Source organism: Anas acuta, chromosome 10, assembly GCF_963932015.1.
Source record: "Anas acuta chromosome 10, bAnaAcu1.1, whole genome shotgun sequence".
NCBI classification, from domain to species: Eukaryota; Metazoa; Chordata; class Aves; order Anseriformes; family Anatidae; genus Anas; species Anas acuta.
The window spans coordinates 12,475,341-12,494,610 of record NC_088988.1 but is presented as its reverse complement, the minus strand read 5'-3'; the positions used below and the strand labels follow the sequence as shown (position 1 = coordinate 12,494,610).

The window sequence follows — 19,270 nt, the reverse complement described above, 5'->3', positions numbered from 1 at the left end:
TAGCCCCATACACCAACACGGGGCTAGGCCTCAGTATTTCAGGAGGAGCCCAGACTGCATGTGCTGGCCCTGCTCCAAGAAAATGTGTGCTTCTTACATCGCATGCACTAGGATCAAACAAAGCATTGTGGCTCAGCTGATTTTTTTCTGCTCCACATATTTCCACAGGCAAAAGAAAGGCTCCTCAAATTGAAACGGAGTCTCTGAAGCTTCTGCAGCAGAGCTTCACTTCCCAAAAAGCAAATATTTACATCTAGTAGCACCAGCTGCCTCTTTTCTTTCCCCTCCATTTCATTTCCAGATGCATTGTTGGTGCATCTGCTCTATTAATTAAAGCTGATTTACACAAGACAAAATTGAATCCTTAACACAGCCCTTCAGAGGAGCTGAATGACGTCTAAAATTGCACTTGCATCTTTCCAATTCCCCTGTCCCATTTTCTCACCTTTGCTGCTTGAAAAGTGTTTTGCTCTGTTCAAGTCCGTCGGGCATTTCTCGAGCTGAGAGGGGAAAAAAAAAAAAAAGAATTCAGCCTAATCCGACCCTCCTGGCTGACTGGCTCCTCAGTCCTGCCATCAGCGGTGACATGAGGGAGTTGGGGAAGCCAGGGGTTGTTTGGCTGTTTGTTTTCACGATCTGACCAATCTTTGGGCTCATCTTTAAGAGATAAGGGAACGGTGATCTGATTTGGCTTCCGACCTGAACTGCCCTTACCATGCTCAGCAAGGCATAAAACAGCACACGACTGGTAAAGCAAAGCAAAACAACAGATGTGAGGAGCAAGGGGCTCTGCTACCGTGCATCACCGCTGCTTTGGGACTGTCCCTCGTCCCCAGAACGGGGTTGTTGGCCCCTGAGCTTGCCTGATGCCAGTAACCCAACATTAGTCAGGCCAGAAGGGTGACTTTGTATTTTCCATGCAAGAAGTTCTGGCCGTGGCATTCCTAGTTCCTTCCATACTCCAACACCTCTCAGAGCCTGCAGGCTACTTAGCAAAACCTCACCCCCCAGCCCCTGCATGATAAACCAGAGGCCACCTCAGCCCCCAATACCCTAATCCTGGCTTCAATTTAAGCTCTGCTATGAAAAGCCACAGAAGTGGAGTCCTTAACAGCTCAGCTGACTTCAGGGGAAAAAAATAAATACTCAAGTTGGCTCTAAGAGCAGATGGTGTCTAAGGGAAATTATCATAATTAAGCTTCAGAGTTGTACATTTTCAAGGGACTGCTACATTTCAGCATCAAACCTCTAGGCCAGTGCAGCAGTTATTAAAATTATAAGTTTCACCACATTTTATTAATTGCTAATTACTGCTTCATTACTTCCACTCATGCTCCCGAGACTGCTGCTGCTGTCACCGTTCCCCCTGGGAAGCAGTTCAGGTCACTTCAAGACTGCAAAGAGCAACGGGATGGTTGGAGCAGTTATTGAGGAGCAGGGAGGCAACTGCATGTGCTAGACCCAACAAGCACCCTGTCCCCTCTGTAACCCACTGAGGAGCGAGCCAGATAGGATTTCACTTAGTCCTAATCCTCTTCATATCCAGAACCCCACAAAAGTTTGATCAGGTAACGTTATCTCCTCTTGGCCAGTTTTGTCACACTCCATGGGGAAGGTTCGGGAACAAAAGGTGGACAAGAGCCAGAGCTCTGACCAGGTTTCCAAATCCAAAATCTGTGCTTAAGTACAGAGGCGCACAAACTTCCATAAAGCTAGACTCGTGATTAAGAGCCAAGCAATCTATATGAATATAAATTTATGGGCTTATGCTACCCTGTTGCATAATGGAAACACAAAGCCAATTTAGGTTTTGTGCAGAGCCAGTGCTATTAACTGTGCATCTTAGGCATAACTGCACCTCGCCGTAAATCTACATTTCATTAACACCCCGAAATCAATTACTTTGTGATTTATAGTCAAAGTTCTGGTACTGACAGCTATTAAACACCCAGCCTGCCCTGGTGCTCCCATACCAAGTGCAAGCTCACGGCAGTGGTTTGAGCATTCCCTGGGAGCAGAGGCAGCTCTGCAGGGTTTACAGCTCTTCTCTGACGAGGGGGCAGCTGGATGCAGGTCCCCTGCAGTCTGCACAGACTCATTCGATGCCAGCTCCAAGATGCTGGGCTGCTGTGCATTCAGGAGCACCAGCAAGCCTCCAGCAGCATCTCCACCAGCCGGGAATCGTGCAACCACCCCAATCCTAGGCAGAGCAGTCCTAAACATCCTGCACTACTCATCTGTTCCATGCAGGGCCCTGCACCCAGGCACCTTGCAGAGTGTTTTGCATCCCTTTACACCGGTGTGGCTGCAGAGAGCCCCAGCTCATGTTGCTCCTGTGTCCCAGATGCCCTGTCCCACAGCACTCCTCTGCACATCTGAGCATCGTTATCTGTGGCCGCCTTGGGGCCGAGTCTAATTGTGACCCCGAGACAGATTTCATTACATTTCAGCTCAACAGCTACGGAGTGCTCTGCCATCAACCTTGGGCAGTCAACTGATTATAAAGTATTTAATCACCTTAGCTCTCCGGAGACTTAAATTAAGGCACTTCACCACCGCAGTCCCCGTGTTCCTGAGCCTAATTGAGGTTTTATTACTGACTGGCTACTGGGTCATCGTTTTGAGGCACGGGTACCTGACAGCTTACGACCTAAGGGTGCTGCAGCATGAGCTTTCATTTCCATCAGGCAGCATCCGTCCATCCATCTCATAGCTGTACAGATGATAATCTCTGACTCCAGCAACAAATAAGATTTGGTGACTCGCTTCTCTCTGTGATGCCCCAATTTAGATAAATCAATTCATCACCAAACGAGGGTCACTTCTTCCTGCTATCTCCCAATTTAGATAAATCAATTAGTTAGCAAGCAGTCATCCCCATTTAATAAAACACTATGAAGATGTACTTGGATAAATGGGTTCAGGTTCCCTGTAGAGGAAAGATTCTTGAAGAGAAGCGGCCACTAACTGTGGTGAGCTAGTTGCCTTCAAATAGGACTTGCATTACAGGTAAAATTTCAGCTACCCAGTGATACTGGCAGATACTGGGAACCTGATACAGCAGGGAAAGAGTTCACTAAATCTCTGCCCAGTCAGCAAGAGCTGATTTTCTCCATTCAGTGATTTGCCTTAGCTTTGACAGCTAAAACTCAGATGCTGGCAGACCAGCTAGCGTATTTAAATTTTGATAGATCTTAAGATATGTAATCAATATAATGTAGTGTATAAAGTGACCTTAAGCAATGAAGAAATCACATGTACAGTTTAAGATCTGTAACAGCAAAATGAAGACAGCCATGCCTAGCTTCTAGTCTCATATGTTCTCAGCCTCATACAGTCTCATGTTCTCAATAAATTTATTCCATAATATTGGAAAAGCAAATATTTCAAAGAACTGTTTAGTAAGTTAAATAAAATTATGAGCATTTACATTTTCCTGTAATTCAGTAAAACTTCAATAAGCAATACCTTCACCAAATTCAGCGTAGCCATTCAGACAGGTCCTTCCAACCCAGTGTGCCATTTCAGAGGTCATTTGCTTCCAAACCCCTCACATCTCCTGAGAAGTACATTTTGATGTTCACTGCCAATGCTTTAAGCCTAGAGCTTCACTAAAATCAAGTGAGACAATGCTGTCCCACCTCTAAGCATATATTTAACTCCTCTTTCAGATTTAAAGATTTCCCCAAATACCTGAAATCCCCCAAATGGCAGATTTCTCTTATACCTGTAGGACATAGAAGAGTCTTCCCCTCCTCCCTAATCTGGGGTTCTCCTCCTTCACTTCCAAAGCAGAAAAATATTATCAATAATTGCAGAGTTGGTTTGCAAGAAGTCACGAGACAAATCTGGCAGCCAAGCCAAAGACAGCTGCAACCCTGGTCAGCACAGCAGAGCCAGCCCTGAGAAATAAGAAATAAGGTACCCAGCTTTTTTCTGTAATACCATTCAATGAAGGCAAGTGTTTAGAATTAAAACATTTGGATAAGGACTAATAAAAGACAGGATTGTCGTGTATATCTGGCTTTTCCTCCCACAGTGGCTGCCATAGCCAGAAGATGAAGATCCTTAAGACAGAGACCTTGCTGCAGAAGTAGGCTATTGCAGCCATGCAAAGTGTGTGTGTTTTTGTGTTTTCAGGCTGGACACCAGGGCCACAGGAACCTGGCACAGGCCTCCCACACGATGCTCATGCCATATTTGCCACCGAGTCTTTGAAGTGGAAAAATGCAAAGGCAGTGACAGAAAGGGAGAAGCAGACACCCCCTGCTAAGCAGGCTGCCCCATCTCCTTCATTCATTGGGGACAGATCCAAATGGCAGGTAGAAAAAAACTGCCCAAAAAAGTGAAGTATTGAACTTCTCCAGACTTCTCCCTGCTGTGCTTCCTTGTTTTGTTCCACGTTTGGGTAGAGAGACACAAACAGCAACATTTAAACCAAAATAAAGTGTTTTATTTCTTCCACATAAATTTTCCATTTAAAAAGAGGTCTTTTTAACACATTCTCAGACCAAATGAAAATATGCAATAATTATCCTTTAATTAACCTCCCTTAATCTACTTCAAGAAAATATATACATCCTTCAAAACAAAAGCACACGCTGAGGAATTACAAAGCAAATTCTTCCCCACCGTACGATCCTGGGGGTTTCCACTCGTGCCAACAGGAATGCAGCTGTGTGCCTACAGGAAAGGCAGCACACAGCTGGTGAACTCCTTCCTTCTCGGGTGGTTATGCCTCAAAGTAGCTCTTTTTAAAAGAATTCTCAGCCAGGAAAGGCCTCTTCTTGCTGGTGGGAAAAAGTCCTACATCTAAATGTCTCTTAAAGGTTCTGCTTTTCCTAAGTCTCTACAGCTACCAGCTAATTCTCTTAGCAAATTTCAGACTTGAAATAAGCTCTGGACCCATAGGAGTCACACGGGAAGGCTTGATGGCAATCCAAATTAGTCCCTAAAGAGTACGAAATGAACAGCCATGGGCTGAGCGCGTTTCTGGCATAAACAGCTCAGTTTGATCTTTCTGTCAGGTGAATAAAACACAAAGAACTGGGACTAAGGATATCACTATGGCATTCACGAAAAGACTTGCAAGAAAGATGGAAAAAACATTACCAGACTCTGGCAAGGCAGTGTTAATCTCCCTGTCTTCAAAGTGCTAAAAAAAATAAGAGACATTCAAAGGTTACAGCTGAAGCGGAGGCTTTTGTTCAAAATTAAGAACCGGGGATGAGTACTGGTAACAAAACCATTTTATGCCACCTAAAACGGTGAGAGAAGTTAACACGGGATTTCCCCCACTTCACCATTAAGAATTAACATGCTGAAAATCATCTGAGTTAAACAGATGTCAACAAGTGATTTTTAGGTAAAGTAAGGCTGAGGCTTCAGCTTAATGGCCAGCCTTTGTTTGCCATGAATTCATGAATTCATCAGTATTTTTCTATTCAAGTGGCCAGAAATCAAGGTGTGGGGCTTGTTGGTTTTTCTTCCCCCTTCCTCCCACTTCCTACACAGGCAATATTAAGCCCCTCCTGCTAAATCCCAAGTTGTGCTTCTAATGGCCTATAATGCTGTTAAATATTCTACTTTTACCAGCAATAATTTGATAGATCAGCTTAAATTAAGATAAATAGACACCAATTAGCACTGTTTTAATAGACTACCGGATTTCATACCATAAATCTCATTATGTTTTGTAGAAACCAAATTGGAAAGCCCGTGGCAAGAACACACAATCTGTGCACATCCAAATTAATCCACATACAATATAAAATCAGTAAAAATAACTGGCAAGTCGCTGAACTTTAACAGAACTCAACTAAAAAGAAATACCAATATTTTTACTTGAAGTACCCAATTCGTTCAATCCCCATGTGACTATTTATGTCAAATGTTAGCTTAAAATAAAAGAGACAAAGATTCAGAAAAGACAACGGAGCTCTTTGCTGAGCAGTGGGCACAGGTATCCGTCCTCCATTGGAAACATGCAGCAGAAGGGCTACGAAACCAAATTTGCTTCAAGTTTGCGTGCATCTTGGTTGCCTCACAGCCACCTTATTTTTTCCCCCAACATCTCTGCATGAAACATGAAGCTCTGGGAAACAAGAGATGATACCCAGCCTGTCTTCAAATAGGTTAAAAAAGACCAGCTGAGAAGCAGCCAGGACACAGACACTTCATCAGCTATCACCCAAAACCAAATCAAATTGGCCGAAGGAACTGACAGCGTCAACGAAAGCGGGAGCCATCAGACCCTTTCCGCAAAGGTTAATACATTCTGCCATATTCCAAAAGTCACAACAGAAATTAAGTGTCACTTTCCTCCAATAAATCTTTGATCTAAGGACAGCTAGGACAATGCAGGACTTTTACAATTAAAAGGACGAGCGTCATTCCTACCTTTGAAACCTCTGCCACTGGGACAACAAAAAAGAACCTTTGCAAGCCTCATCTTTTAACAGGAAGGGCAGCTGCTGTCAACGCATTCCTCCCATCCACTCCTGTCATCTGCCAACAAACAATTCCAGAGCAAGTCACGCATCAGGATCTGCATGGCACTGGATCTCATATTTTAGAGATCTGTTTTTTTCAAAGTAGGGCTTTAACACTTTTTGGTACTTCCAAGCAAATGGATTACGTTCCCCCAGTAGCTCAGCTTAGAAGTCTGTGTCCTGAAGTTCATAGTCCTAATTCCCCCGAGCTTCTGTGACCATCTACAATGCTTTGTCCTAAAAATTCAGGAAGAAAGGGAGGCAAAATGATACAGATGGGAAGAATCTCAAGGATGTCTGCATAGTTTGTCAGATGTACAAAACAGAAAAAAGTTTGAAAATGTGTTCGCTCACAGTGTCAGTCGCCTCAAGATTTTATTTTACCTATAAAAAAGTTTTAAAGTGTCAGAGTAATGTTAGCAAAAAATATATTTAGCTACTGGATGAGACACTTACATTGTCATATTCTGCTATGGAGGCATGGGTAGCATAGCATGAGTGTCCCATCCAGTAGATAAATACCATGTTTGTTTGTTTTTTTTAATGCACTTAATCTCATTTGCCCCTGCTGTATCAGAAGTCTTCTCAAATGCTTCAGTTCAGGGGGATTTTGAGGCATAAATCACCTCTGAAACAGTGGCAGAGACAGAGGGGTGTCTGGTGGACGATGCCTTCATCCTGCTTTGTAACTCTGATAAAGAAGGCTTTCACAGGTGGTCTTTGATCCTGCCTTGTCATCCATTCTTCTAGAATATTTCTTCCTCCCTTCCTATTTTTAGTTTTCAGTATTTTTTTAACCCATTCATCTGCTTGCACTTGGTGTTTCAAGGAGAAGCTCTTATTGCATCGTCTCCCAACATCAGCCTCTACCCCTACCTTCCTGGTCGGAGGGAGGAAGCGTGACTCAGCTCACAGCGAGAGGAGCAAGCTCATTTAAATAAATGAAAAGGGATAGTGGCCAGGCCCAGCAGCTTTTGTTAGGAAGACTTCTGATTCTATTCATATGCAGCTGTAAAAAGCAAGATTTTTAGACAGCAAGATTTTTAGAAAATGTTATCAATTAGACCTGAGCCAGCAGCTCATTCACCTATCAAATTCTTAAATGAAAAATGAACTGTTAAACGCATTAAATTCTGCCCCAATCAATGTGGCCAAAAAAAAAGCTTAATAAATGTGCAGCACCTCCAGACAAAACAGTTTTTCAGCTGTATGTTTAATCCTTACCCGTAATCAATTATCCTTCAAACTCCTACATCACATAATTAGAAGTGCTTCCAGAAGGTGACTGGTAATTAATCAGAAGACCATTTTCCTTCTAACTCCACGCTTCTGACCTTTTCCTACAAGATCTTGCACTATCAGTAGCAAATCATTTTTCTCCTTAAGCTTCATTCCTCCCTCCGAGCAGATTCTTCCATGTAAGCCACAAACATCAAGCTAAACGTTAATACGCACGCGTTAGGTCTCAGAATTTCGCTCTCAAAGGAGCAATATGGAAAATAAAATTTGACTCCCTTAAAGGAACAGTCAGTTAGCAATTTCATCATTTTTATCCCTGAGGAGAACCAAATGAAATCTTAATCATACTTTCCCAAAGAAAGTATCACATATTTCTTCAGCTTAACACTCCTCCAGCACTCCCCAAAGCATTTCTTGGCACACAACGCTGCACACGACCATGCTTTTCGCCTGAAAACCATTTACAGTTCCTCATTAATAGCTGCTACTGCAGGCAGATGCAAGTCTTCACTTTCACTCAGGAGTCTCAAATTATTTTAAGGAGGAGCCCATAAACTTTAAAATAAAATTATAACAGCCCATTCATTGATGGGGCAGGGAGATGAGGCCATACAATCACCTGTCAGAAGCCATACAGCACGCTCTTGGCATGCACAAAATTAAAATCAAGGAGCATCTTCCCCTGGACACCTCAAAGACAGCTGTTTTTAACCCAGTCTTTGTGAGCCAGCTGCCTGCTCGTGAGACACTGAGCCCTCCAGACGTGCATCAGGCCTGAACACTGCAGAGTTTGTGGCCCAAGCACCAACTTCCCCAAACCCTGGGGGCAGAACTCCCACATTTTGTCCAACAGAAGAGGGATAATGTCAGCCAACTGGGTCCAGCAGGGCCCGGCCAGAAGCAAGAGGTAAAGCACTACCCCTCCTCAAAAAGGCAGCTAGGAACACTGAAGGGAGCTGTGACAGAAGAAAGTTCCTCACTTCAATCCCTGTCCCACCCAAGTCCCCCACACCTGAGATTAAGCCTCGTGTTCCTGCAGGACAGGCAGTATGGTGCAAGTGGGATTGGCAGCTCAAGACCTCCTCCCATCACTAACAACACCCTGTCAAAGTCCTACAGGGACATTACTTTCATATTAACAAGGTTTTTGACTTCTACCTGCCTGGGAAATGAGGTCTTGCAGCACCCTGCTCAACTCTACAATTATTTTATAGTGAACCATCGCTAGTCATTTGCTGCTGCTTCGCTTGCACAATCAAGTGGAGCTGTCTCTTTGCAATGGCCGTGTTTAAATCCCACAAGAACTCCAACAGCTTGCCCTGGAGGAGAGACTCCATCGGCAAAAACTGCAAAACTTGCTGGGGGGAGTCCGAGTCCAGTAAGGAGCTCATCAGTTTATGCAGCTGCTGCAGGTACTCAGCAACGTGGTCGGGGATGCCCCGAAAACCAACACACAGCAAAGCAGCGCTGGTCCTCAGCGGCTCATGGGACATGGGACAAGCAAACGTGACACATCTGAAGCAGCAATGCAGAATAAAGACCAGGCCAGCTGTGAACCTCGTAAAACTGGAAAGGATGGGCAGAATCAAGGCATCTCCCACTGTAAGCTGGTTCAATGAATGCAGAACGCACTCCAAAAGCCGCTGCTGGTATTCTGGTGCTCCATCGTAAAGCAAAGAGAAGCTGAAAGTCAGCAGCGTGGCTGAATCTAGGAGCTTTACTTCCATACCGGTTTGGTTTTCTGCATCACAAAGGGATGGAAAGTCCACCACAAGGCACTTGAATTGGTCCCCAGGCTTCTCATCGAGCACCTCCTGATAAGACCTGGACAGATCAGACACTTCAGCCAGTACCAGCTCCCCAGGAAGAACCTCACAGGAGTGACACTGCTGCAGCACCGGTCTGCTTTTCTGCCTCCCCACCAATTCATTCATGGCTTCATTAAGGTTTTCCAAGACTTTACCATCACAAAATGGAGAACACTTCACCATTGGTAGCCTCTTCCCTTCCAAAATGAACCACAAGTTACAGTTAACGTTACCAGACAATCCTTCCAGGATGCACATTTTACCAGCGTTGTTTAAGTTATGTTCTTCAGCCCACTTATTAAAATAGCCCTTTGCAACTTTATCATCCCATGTGAGGGTTTCCAGCATCTTCCTTTCATTGTACGTACTAAAATACTTGTTCCTTTGCCCAAACCATTTTGCATTCGTGCTGCAACCAGTCTGAGACTTCTTGACAAGCCAGTTATTTCTGGTAATGGGTTTCATATGAAATTTTTGCATGAAGAACTCCACCGCACAATCTCTTAACTTGTCCAGTTTTGTCTGCTCTGCTTCTTCCATGCGCTCAAAGAGCTGGATGTTCTCACAGATGGTCTCTACCTGGTGCTTGTGGAAGAACATGCAACATTCCTCATGTATTTTAAGAAAAGATTCTGGTATCACGTGCTGGGGGAAAAGAGCTTTGTTGACCATTTCTGTCCCAAAGTTCTGTATCATCTTAGAAAGCAGCAGATGAATGCTCTCCCTGCCCATGTAACGAAGACAAACCACATAGGCCTCTGAGTTCCCAGCTTTGCTGGTGGCTGGCTTAAAGACGTGGACCTCCTCGAAACAGCAGTTCAGCAGAAAGAGCAGATTGGTAGAACAATGCTCAAAGAGGGTGAACATCTTCAAAACAAAGGATCCCCCAGCGCCCAGGATCATTAAAGCAGTGACTGCCTCACAGTAAAGGAGGGGTGAGACGAGAGCTTCCTGTTCACCTGGGTTTCCTTGGCAATCAAAGCTGCCATCAGCAGTTACCAAGTGAACTGTGCTCATACGACTCACGAAGTTCTGAAGTCCTGTCAGATGCTTCAAGGTCATCACGTCACCGGTGTTATCTGGGCCAAAGTGCCACCAGGGCAACGTGTTTGCTATAAGACGGTCATCCATAATCATCGTGAGGGTGTCATTTGCTTCGTGATATGGGTTTAGAGTGTTAGCTACCCAATTCCAGTCACAACGGATGTGGTGGGACTTCAAGTAGTGATTGAGGCTGGCTATAAACGCTCCAGGTGCTTCACAGAGGTGAACAGAATTCAGTTCTCCCTCTTGAAGAGCTTCTGGAGGAAGAAGAGGAAAAGTGCACAGAATCTCATGAAACTTGCACCAGGCCTGGGTACACAGCTCAGCATTCACAGACTTCTTCACATGAGAAATTATTTTGCCTGCTTTATTGGTAAGTGAGGTGTGCTGATGCCACTCATCAAGGTTCTTATCACTCAGCTGATTCTTCACTTCATTCATTGAGTACTTCAGAGCAAGGAGCGAGTTGAATTCTTTGTGATCACATGTAAAGGCATCACTGGGATCTGGTAGCTGCCATTCCTTATTCGGTGGCTTCGTATAAGAAAACTTCTTGGCAAAGAGCTTCTCAACTTCAGAAAGAATTTCAGGACTGAATTTTTCAAGATTTGCAGTCTGTTCGAAGTAGGGCTTCTTACATTTGTTCATTCTTGGACTGACTCACAACCTGGTTGTGACAGGAGAGAAAAATGTCATTTCAATCACAAGCATATACAAACAGGTTTCTTTTTTAAAGGACATTCTTCTTGCTTAACCTCTGTATTACAGAATGAAAAAAAAATCTTCACAGAACCACCCATCACTGAGAAAAATGAAGTAAATGAGGGCTATGTTGAAAAGGGCTATTTGGAAATCAGGAGGGTCACAGGTTCAATTACCCGTTACGCTGCTCACAGGAAGCAAAGAAGTGCTGGCTGCTGCTTTGGCTCTTCATGCTCTCAATACTCACTATATGCATCTAAACACTTAAATACAAGTATCTCAGGCACAACACAGAACATGCCAGAACCTATACAAATTAACCAAGTGGGCCACTGTTCTTTTCACACGATTACAGCAGTATTTATCCAAGTGTTCAAAGTACGTGGAGTTCAAGGGCACAAGCAATGGCAGCTCAGAGAGGGAGCACAGTTGCTCCTTCCTTCCCTGCCAACCCACCACAGCTAACACTCATTCCAGTTCCATCAAGCGAGATGTTGGCAGAGCTCCTCATGGGCACCCCAATGACGAGGGGGTCTCCAGCTAAGGGGCTGTTTGAGGTTTAACACCAGCCTGCAATCAAAACCCATTTTTCTGTGCACAGGGTTACGACTGTCACTTTGGCCAGGCCACTTCAAATCCTTACACCTTGCTTTCCTTGCTGGAAAAGGGGTGACAAATCGGAAGCGAGAAAAGGTTTTCTTGCATCTGTGGCCAACATTTAACTTGTGCTTCATGTTCAAGAGCAGAACAGTGCAAAGTTGTGCTCAGAATGGATCAAGGCAAACATGAGCATACTCGCACAAAGCTGGCGCATCTTCTGCCATCTGCTCCAGTACACAGCACAAAGCACAAGAGTGTTTAGGTCCACTAACAGCCTCAAAAAAAAAAAAAAATCAGAAATATACTCAACAACCAAGACTTCTTCATTTAAGCAACACTATTTAATCACAATTACCACAGGAGACAGGAAATCCCTCGGCACATCATTTTAACCATCCCCAAATCCACTTCATTACCTCAGAAGCACAGTACAACAAAATAGCGTCGTAAAGCATTACAAAACAGTTCACTGAGAAAAATATTAGATTAAAACTGAAAGGGCTGAGAAATTGAGGAGGTAAAGAGGACAAAGAACGGCCTAAACCCACTTTTTTCCTTTTCACCCAAGCACCACTGCCACAGCTCCGTCCCTCAGAAGGCTCAGCCCGGGTAGCAGCACGTGGTGAGCATCTGGGTGAAGTTTGCACTCTCGTTTCCCCAGCTCAGCCACCTTTCGGTGCGTAAACACACCTAGTTTCAGTTTCATTCATGAAGCAGTATTTCAGCTTCACCCTACCCTTTTATCACAACACACGCTGGGGACAAGCAATAAAACGATGGCTTTACAGCCCTCGGTATGGGAAAGCTCTGCATCCTACACTAGTTTTACATCATTTTCACAGACAACGACAGGCACAGCCTTTTAGGTAAGGCCCAGGACAGCAAATCCCAAAGCTCAGCAGTGCCCCAGGTCACTATTACTGCATCCACAGCCTCAGCTCCAGCCTGCTGCAGATCCCTGCACTCCCCCAGCACCCAGCCACCCGCACCCCTTTCTGCACCCCTTCTCCCCCTCCATCACCCAGGGAAGCGGCGAAATGGCCTCCCCCTCCCATCCCCTCCCCACCCGCCCCCCGCTCTGCTCCGCGGCGCGGCCCGGCCGCCTCCCCCCAGCCCCGGCCTCTCGCCGGGGCCGCTCCCCGCCGAGGCCGCTCCCCGCGGGGGCCGCTCGCTACGCGAGGACCGCGGCTTCAGCGGGGCCTAGCGCCGGCCCCGCTCCTTACCCCGGCGGCGCTGCGGGAGCCCAGGCCCTCGCCCCGCCCCGCCGCCTTCCTCCCTCCTCCTCCTCCTCCTTTCAGGAGGGGGACGAGCAGCGAGGCCGGGGGGGGTCCCGTTCGTGTGCCCCCGGTAGCGCCCGTGGTGGTAGCGGGGACGGGGAGGTGCTGCAAGGCTGCGGTGGCAGGGAGGGGAAAGCAGGGTTTTCACCAGCAAGCCCCAACTCACCCCCCAGCTGGCTTGTTTCTGCAGGGGAAGAGGCAGGGAGCAGCCTCCCAGCAGTAACACGGCCTGGAAGAATGTCTCATTGCAGGAGGAAGTAGTGAGCCTTTATTGAAGTTATATAGGTCATAAATACTCACCACCTGATCGTACTTACAGGTCACTCAGCAAAAAAAACAAGGATGAAAGCTCCGAAGCAGCCCCATTTGAGAAGGGTCAGAGCCCTCCCTGCATCTAAGGCTGACTCTGCAGAGCTGGAGCCAGAGCAAGGCACCATCAGCTCCCGGCCCTGGGGACACCACAAGTCAGCACATGGTCTCCAGTGGGACCTCCATCTCCAGTACCTGCAGTGATGCTCAAAAGTTTGAAAACACAGCTTTGGCTGCAACACACAGGCACTCATTAGGCTTAAGAAAACTCTTGCTGCTTCCTCTTGTCTGTGATAACCCGCATTGCTGCCCTTTCTAAAGGCTAAGGAGACTTGTCACCCAAACTTGGGTTAGCACAAGGCAATACAAGAAACAAGAGCCCTGAAATGCTAACAGCAACAACAAGCAGAATTGTTAATCATCTACCCACTGCAGCAGCCCTGGAAACATGCACACACTTCATATACTGACACCAGATCACCAAGTGCAAGCAAAAAGGTCAAAGCAGGCTAGAAAGCTACCACCACAGCAGAAAGTGCAAGCTGCTCTTTGTATTTTAAACGTTGTTGGGATTTTACTACACACAGGTTAGGAAATGAGATGCTCACCATCTTGTTTGGGAGCAAGCAGCCAACAAGGGAGCATGAGTTAGCAGAAATTCTTTCACTTTGTTGCCAGGTTTGCTGCTATTAACTTCTACACTCACATATTTCTCATTGATGAAGTGGGATCCAGCCCAAAGCCAGAATTTGCTTTAGCACAGAGATTTACTATGAGTCAAGGGACTCCAAAACTGGTATAACTGTGGAAAATTTTGCTAGATGTTAAGTAACCAGTATAAAGTCTTGACGTATTTGTCTTAAGGATATAGTCATAATATATAGGTAATCCTTTCTCCTGTTCTGTGAGAAATCCTATCCCATAGCTGTCAGGAGAGTATGAGGGAATTATTATGTTAAAATTATGACAGGCTATGTAAGCTTATAAAAAACCTCCCTGCCAAATCATTTGCTTTCTATATTGAAGGAATATTGTTATGAAACAGAAAGAACCTTAAAAATACATATAATTCTGTGATATGTGAAAAATATGTATAAGTTAGGCTACCCATAAATACAAACACAAGACTAGAGTTTTTATACTTTAAAACTTTAGAATGAAGAGCATACATTTTAAAACTAAAATTAGCATATTATCAAAACTTTGATAAACATTGTGTAACAAAGATACTTACTAGCTGCCATTTCAGAAACAACCTTCACCAGAAGGAGCTTCACCTGTGGATGGAAGATTTTTATGCCTGTGCGCAAAGCCTCTTCCCCCTTTGATCGGCTTGTTTGAGAATCACTCCAATCAATCAACGTGTTTGGCTACTGAAAATGGGGAAAGAAATAATAAAAAAAAAGAAGCAGGGGAAAGTTGAAACTGTTAAATTGTTAATAAGGTGGGGTGGGGCTATAGATGGTTCTTTAGGGTCTGTTGTGGTCTTTTTTTAAGTTTCATCGTACAGGACATACCGTAATAATAATGTCACTGATAACATTTTCTTTTGTTCTTAGCATAGAGTATTGAGAGTATAACAGGCTCTCTATTGTCTCAAATATTTTCTCCTTGTGTTTCTAGTTAAGAAACTAAATATAACTTTCCTTTTTTTTTTTTTTTTTTTTTTCCTGATGTGAGCACAGTAATACTGTGATGTTTCAATTACTTTCCTTTTACTATTGTCACACACGTACATACCTGCTATCAGAATTGCAGTCACTGAGTTTTGTGGATAGCAGGTTCTTTAAATCATTGTGTTTTAGAGTTGACTTTTCTCAAATGCCTAAATAACTTTTTCACATGCCATTGAGTCCTTAGGTGTTTTTATTTTTTTATTATTTCTTTTTCCTAAGAAAATACCAAAAAGAGAGCAAGTACAATCCAGCCACTTGAGGGGAAGTGGTATGAAAGTAGGACTTCTACCTTTTCAGCCCTTTTCTTCTAGGCTTTTATTACAGTTTATAATGCCTGTGTATTGCAATCTGCTGGACTGATGAGGAGAGTATTCTCCAAAAATTCTGGGAAGGATTATTCATCAGTAAGCATGCAATGTTATAAGATTCCAAGCTAAAAGCAATACAGATAAATATCACGATTAAGAAAAATGTTGCTTTTTCTGAATCTGAAATTAAACTGTTGACTCAACTTGCGAACTTCTCCTACACTTTATTAAATCTTCTCAAGTTAATGCAGAAGTTCAAGTAGGTACTTCTATCTTATTCTTAATACTCAGAAGTCTTCTCTTCTGAGAAATTCAATGTGGGAACATAGCACTTGTTTTCTGGATTAGCCCCACTTCTGCAGAGCTGATCTCCTATCAGGTGGTCAATAGCTGACCTGTTGTCCTTCTGCCTATCAGATCATAAGATGCGTGCACAGCTGTAGCACTGAAAGCCTTGAACAGGAGCGAGCATCCTTAAACGAATATTGTGCAGTTAAACACTACAAAGTGTTCTTAAATTAAAAATAAAGTAGTATTTCTTGTGCCTCTGACTTTTTTTTTCTTTTCTTTTCTTTTCTTTTCTTTTTTTTTTTTTTTTTTTTACATGTAAAACAGTGAAATGCACACACCATGCTATGTGATAAATGTTCCTGGAGGGTTTTGGAATCTCTTATTTGTATCAGACGTACAGGAAAGCAGCTGCGAAGAGCATGCAGAGTCACAGAAGAAACTCTATAGATTCTCCAGGACACCTGCTACTTCTCACCTTGCTTTTAAAGATCAGCCCCCAAAATGTGTAAGGCTGGTTGTGCTTTGGAGTGGCCTTGGGGATGGGTCTGTGAGGGCTCTTCTGGCTTGCAGCCTGAAGTCTTATATTGTGTTTTCTTCACTGGAGGGATTGTGATCAATCTGCTGCTATAAGGAAAGTGAGCTGTGAGACTTCAGTAACCAATATTTACTGTTGATGACTGGTAAAATGATTTGCAGTTTTTCAGCCTTTGCTTCTCTACACAAAAATCACTGAAATGGAAACTAAAAGGGAACCCCTACAGCCAGTTCAATTCTGTGGCATCGTTGCACTGCAGATGAGTTATTAAGAAAGCACTGAGCCTGTTGGGACAGCAAAAATACCTCCTGGGGGTCCGTGGTTACAAAGGGCAGTGCGTTCACCTGCTGGCCTCCGAAAAGCAGTTCTCTCCAAAAAGGTTTTGGGGGAGTGGGAACATGATCCAGGAGAAGGGTAAGAGGTCTGGCCTCTGCTGTGTGAAGCTGCTAGTGACTAGTGCAAGAACCTGATCACAGAATGGAATAAACGTTGGTCCTAGGTGGTTGTGGCTTGGGGAAGTGTCCTTATCCTTCCCATGGAGAGGTAATTGTGTCTACAGAGCTTCAGGCCAAAGGCTGGCTGTGATGCCAGGGCAGGAACTGTTTCTACCTGTGCCAGACAAGGAAATATATCTGACTGCAGGAATCAGCAGTGATGCATACAGCCACTGTAACATTTAACTATCTGAGAAATGTTTTCTTCTGTGCCAGGGCTGAAAGCATTCCTACCTTATATTTTAGTCCTTAACTCTCAGTTATTTGTGCTTATTGTAGGCCTGAGGGGGGGGCTGGCATTCTGCAGTTTCCAGTCCATTAGGATTCCCGGTTTCTCTTCCACATATCCTCACTGTGCCGTTGCCAAAACTCTCCCAGGTGTTTTCCCCAAGGTACCTGTTTTTTCTGCCTGCCTCAAGGCACCCTTGCAGCATGAAGCCCACCCATACAGCTGATCCCTGGCTGTGCTGTTCCTTTCCCTCCAGAAAGCACAGCTCCTGGCCCTAAACCCCAAGGTGATCCTTTTTACCCCGTCCCTGCTGAGTTCCTTGACAGGAGCACTTCTTTCCCTTCCATGAGCTCCCCCAGCCACAACCCCAGCCTTTTCCTTCGACCTCTGACGCCTCTGCTGGAGGTGAAGATGAAATGCTGCGTGGCCTTAGGACAGCTGAGTTCTTTTCCTAATTGCAGTGGTATCACTTGGCTAAATCCGAACAAGTCTAAAGTCTTAATTCCCAAAAGCAGAAAAGGTGAGTTTTTAGTGCTAGCACAGAATTTATCAATGATGTGTCTGCGTCCCTGCCCGTGCACCTCCTCCAGCCCTTACATAAACCCATCTCCACCCTGAAGCCTTTCCCCCTGTGCCCTTGCAGGGGGGCTGCTCAGAGCTGTGCAATTTGGGAAGCTGGAAGCTTTTTGCTAATGCCTAGCCTAACTGCACACACATCTCCCCAGTGTCCTGGTGCCTGTCTGAAGTTTCTGTCTCTCTCCTGCCTCCATGGCAACATTTGCAGCCTGCCATCAGAGCATTGCTCGGGTCTTGTTTTGCTCAGCTAACCATGACGAGCTCTTGCAGCAGCTTCTGGGTTTCTGCTCCCCTGCCCACCCCTTCCTGCGCTCACGGGGGGTGCGGGTCTCCCTCCTGAAGGAGTGTGATCGGCAGTGGGCTTCGGGCAGGGCTTCCTGGAGATTAAAGCAGTCTCCAGGGGAATAGCTTTGCTGATGAGTTGTTTGCTTGTATTTACCTTGCTTACAGCCGGTGATGCTCCCACAGCTGTTTCCGACAGCAAGCACGCAATGATGTGATGAGCTTCCCAGGCAATGAAATTCCAAATTAGTGTGGAAATCCTGGTTAGTTCTTAGAGTGCACTGAGGAATTTTGGAACCAAACCTGGAACCTGCACTTTGCTGAATCAGCAGGAAAGCAACATAAATCTTTCCTGGGTTTATCCATTTTACCAAAGCAGAATCCTAGCTTTTCTGCCTAAGAATTGGGTGGAAATGCCCCCAGGCAGAGATGGCACCATGAGTGTATGGCAATGCCTGTAAGGCCCTGCTGGGGGGATTCTTCCCCCTGGGCCTGGCTGATTTAAGCTGTCCCCAGGGGCAGAGACCCCACTTGGCTCCCCTGGAGCCACGACGTGTGGCTGCAAGAAAATTCGGTGCTGCGATAACGCGAACGCTTGGCAACGTGGGAGACTTACCCCAAAGCATTAATTAACTGTTTTAACAAAACACGTGCAAAAATACTTCACAACATGTCTTTAGATAGAAGTTGCTGCGGGAATGTAGAGCTGTTAGAAAGTTATTTCGGGTGATGGTGTCTGCGGCCTAGAGCAGCTGAAGTTCTGCCTCGAAATGGGGCTGGAATGACACCAGGTCAATAAGATCGGGCTTACAGATGCGCTTTGCTGCGGACACATGTACACGAAGGCTGTCAATACTCTTTCTTAAGGATTATACAATCTATTCAATAACTTATTTCGGATAGATCTGCACAGTACCTATACAGGAACTGAGGTTTAATTAGTTTTTTCTTTTCCTCTCTAAAGAGGCACAAATGCCCTCGATGCTGAAATCGTTTTTTGCTAGTAGGGTGAGCCTTTATCTTGTACTTGTCTGGCTAATGCACCATCACAGGTTAAACCTCGAGCAACTTTTGTTAAATAACAGGTGCTGCAGGAAGATAGATAAAATGGTCCCTTTCTGGTAATCCTGTTTTCCATGTAAATCCCAGCTAGGGAGGAGATTGTCTTAGACAAGAACAAATTGGGGAGAGCTCTCAGGCTGGGTGATATCTTGTCTCCTTTGCAGAAAAAAAAAAAAAAAAAAAAAAGAAATCAGATTAATGAACATAATCAGATTAAGGCTAAATAAGGGAACATATCTTGGGGGCATCAGAAGTCTGCTGATACCAGAGAACTCTGTGGAAAGCCAACGCTAGAGGCCCAGCTTTGCTCCCTCTGTTAAATGAATGGGGGCAGACGATGGCTTTCA

At 44.9% G+C, this 19,270-nt stretch overlaps 1 protein-coding gene and 1 long non-coding RNA gene across 20 annotated transcripts in view; one reads left to right on the top strand and one right to left on the bottom strand.

Annotated features, from left to right (window-relative positions):
- CMTR2 (cap methyltransferase 2) overlaps nucleotides 1-14,814 on the bottom strand; it is a 31,630-nt gene extending 16,816 nt beyond the window's left edge. For 12 of the 19 annotated variants that reach the window (XR_011099805.1, XR_011099803.1, XR_011099804.1 and 9 more), the window contains exons 1-2: nucleotides 13,108-13,321; nucleotides 446-500 (exon numbers count right to left, since the gene is read on the bottom strand). Coding sequence is in view for 7 of the 19 variants with exons in the window: in XM_068693182.1 (XP_068549283.1) it covers nucleotides 8,939-11,230 (2,292 nt within the window). In the remaining 12 variants the exon portion in view is untranslated. The other 7 variants (XM_068693182.1, XM_068693179.1, XM_068693180.1 and 4 more) reach the window with 7 other exon arrangements.
- On the top strand, nucleotides 12,611-15,998 carry LOC137861746 (uncharacterized). Its single transcript, XR_011099815.1, has 2 exons — nucleotides 12,611-12,750; nucleotides 13,481-15,998. It is a non-coding gene; the product is annotated as an uncharacterized lncRNA (long non-coding RNA).
- Nucleotides 15,999-19,270: the final 3,272 nt, after the last annotated feature.